This window comes from Eurypyga helias, unplaced genomic scaffold, assembly GCF_000690775.1.
Source record: "Eurypyga helias isolate BGI_N326 unplaced genomic scaffold, ASM69077v1 Scaffold11360, whole genome shotgun sequence".
Taxonomy (NCBI): Eukaryota; Metazoa; Chordata; class Aves; order Eurypygiformes; family Eurypygidae; genus Eurypyga; species Eurypyga helias.
The window spans coordinates 163-2,571 of record NW_010225067.1 but is presented as its reverse complement, the minus strand read 5'-3'; the positions used below and the strand labels follow the sequence as shown (position 1 = coordinate 2,571).

Sequence of the window (2,409 nt, the reverse complement as noted above, 5' to 3'; positions counted from 1 at the left end):
AGAGCTGAGCAAGTCCCACTGCTATCTGCTGCCTCATCTGGTCACCCGCTCCCAAAAAAGGAGAAGCTGCCGCTACGCCTCTGGCCACCAAAACCCGTGCCAAAGCAGCAACTTTTTCTGACAAGAAGAGCTGTTTGTGTTCTAAAAAAAGCCAAGTTACCATGAAAGTACAGAAAGGCTGGGAGGGCCACATACCAGTCAAGCTTTCCTCCCCAGCAGTTCTTAACATGGTCTGCACAGTGCAAGGCAGCTTTAAAAGGTGCTACTTCGTGATTTGTAGAGCATTTACCCCAAAAGTGAGTTCTAAGCTTTAAGCAGGCAGCTACGGGCCAGGTTTGAGTTCAAAACCTAAGGATTGACCCAGATTGTGTATTATTATATACTAATTCTTTGTGGCCAGGAGATTCAGAGCCCATGCTGAAAGAAAGCAAATAACCTCTTACAGTTTTTAAGCCTAAGTTTATTTATTTTCCTACAAAGGAGTCAGTTGTGACAAACCTAAAGGTGACAAGACTAACTTTAGTGTCATACTATCCGTGTTACACAGAAGTGAACCACCTTCCCCCTCCTTCCGAGCCCCAGGGACCTGCAAGGAGGAGGAGCAGCTAGCCAGCCACTGGAGAACTACAGGGCCCCTAAAATACACACATCGCTACTCAGGAACTCAACGAAGTAGTTAAAACACCAAGTAAGTAACAGTCGAACAATTCTGGTCAGGAGGAGGAGGTGCCCCCCAGGTGACTGCCAGCAGCCCCTCTAGAAACACTTGCGATGGACAATGGAGGGGCCAGACTCATCATACTCCTGCTTGCTGATCCACATCTGCTGGAAGGTGGAGAGAGACGCCAGGATGGAGCCGCCGATCCAGACGGAGTACTTCCGCTCCGGAGGAGCAATGATCTTGATTTTCATGGTGCTGGGTGCAAGGGCTGTGATCTCCTTCTGCATCCTGTCAGCGATGCCAGGGTACATGGTGGTACCACCAGACAGCACAGTGTTGGCATACAGATCCTTCCGGATGTCCACATCGCATTTCATGATGGAGTTGAAGGTGGTTTCATGGATGCCACAAGACTCCATGCCCAGGAAGGAGGGCTGGAATATGGCCTCAGGGCATCGGAAACGCTCGTTCCCAATGGTGATCACCTGCCCATCGGGCAGCTCATAGCTCTTCTCCAGGGAGGAGGATGAGGCAGCCGTGGCCATCTCCTGCTCAAAGTCCAGCGCGACATAGCAGAGCTTCTCCTTGATGTCCCGCACGATCTCTCTCTCGGCCGTGGTGGTGAAGCTGTAGCCCCGCTCCGTAAGGATCTTCATGAGGTAGTCGGTCAGGTCACGGCCAGCCAAGTCTAGACGCAGGATAGCGTGGGGCAGGGCGTAGCCTTCATAGATGGGCACGGTGTGGGTGACACCATCCCCAGAGTCCATGACAATGCCAGTGGTGCGGCCAGAGGCATATAGGGACAGCACAGCCTGGATGGCTACGTACATAGCTGGGGTGTTGAAGGTCTCAAACATGATCTGGGTCATCTTTTCGCGGTTGGCCTTGGGGTTCAGGGGGGCCTCAGTGAGGAGGACAGGATGCTCCTCTGGGGCAACACGCAGCTCATTGTAGAAGGTGTGGTGCCAGATCTTTTCCATGTCATCCCAGTTGGTGACAATACCATGCTCAATGGGGTACTTCAGGGTGAGAATACCCCTCTTGCTCTGGGCCTCATCCCCCACGTAGCTGTCCTTCTGCCCCATGCCCACCATGACACCCTGATGCCGGGGACGCCCCACAATAGAAGGAAACACAGCACGGGGGGCATCATCCCCTGCAAAGCCTGCCTTGCACATACCAGAGCCATTGTCCACCACAAGAGCAGCAATCTCCTCATCCGCCATGCTGACTGGGCCTGAAGCAAGTAAGGACATGGAGGTGTCAGAGTCCCTCCTCAGAGGGAACAGAGCAGGAACATTAGGTAGCCCTAACACTTGTCCCCACGCACTACAGGTCTGAAAGGATTTTATATACTAAGGAGCCTCAGCAACAGTGCTAAAGGATCTAAGGTGAGAGAGGACAGTGAGGAGTCTTAGAAGTTTACCCCATGCATCATTCAGGGCCTGAGTGAAGACACTAGAGAGACTATTTATTCCTCCAAAACACACACATACTGGATGTGCAGACCCTGAGAAGACAAGCGCAGGCCCTCCCCAATTCCTCCCCAGGGACTTAAGGGAACCAGCGGGGATCCCTCAGCACAGATCCCCCACATACACCTCTGCTACAGACCTGAGGAACAAAGAGCTCTAATATAAAGGGCTTCCTCCCCCTTCGCTCCCAGGGCCCGAAAAAGCAGTAAAGGGACAGCGAAAAGCCCTGACTCCGCCCCAAGAACCCGAAAGGGAAGCGGCCGCCACCTGGGC

At 53.1% G+C, this 2,409-nt stretch overlaps 1 protein-coding gene across 2 annotated transcripts; it reads right to left on the bottom strand.

The window, feature by feature from the left end:
- Window positions 1-723: 723 nt before the first annotated feature.
- Window positions 724-1,899, bottom strand: LOC104505299 (actin, cytoplasmic type 5). 2 transcript variants are annotated; one of them, XM_010147995.1, is made up of 2 exons: window positions 1,759-1,895; window positions 748-1,632 (listed from the first exon to the last, which is right to left on the bottom strand). In XM_010147995.1, exons 1-2 carry the CDS (start codon window positions 1,885-1,887, stop codon window positions 757-759), a joined length of 1,005 nt encoding a protein of 334 aa, XP_010146297.1. In that variant the 5' UTR covers window positions 1,888-1,895; the 3' UTR covers window positions 748-756. The 2 variants fall into 2 exon arrangements, with proteins under 2 accessions (XP_010146290.1, XP_010146297.1); XM_010147988.1 differs by having other exon boundaries at window positions 724-1,899.
- Between the last annotated feature and the right edge of the window lie 510 nt (window positions 1,900-2,409).

What these genes read in the sequence shown, in the direction of transcription:
- LOC104505299 (XM_010147988.1), bottom strand. Translation starts at nt 1,887, where the DNA reads ATGGCGGATGAGGAGATTGCTGCTCTTGTGGTGGACAATGGCTCTGGT.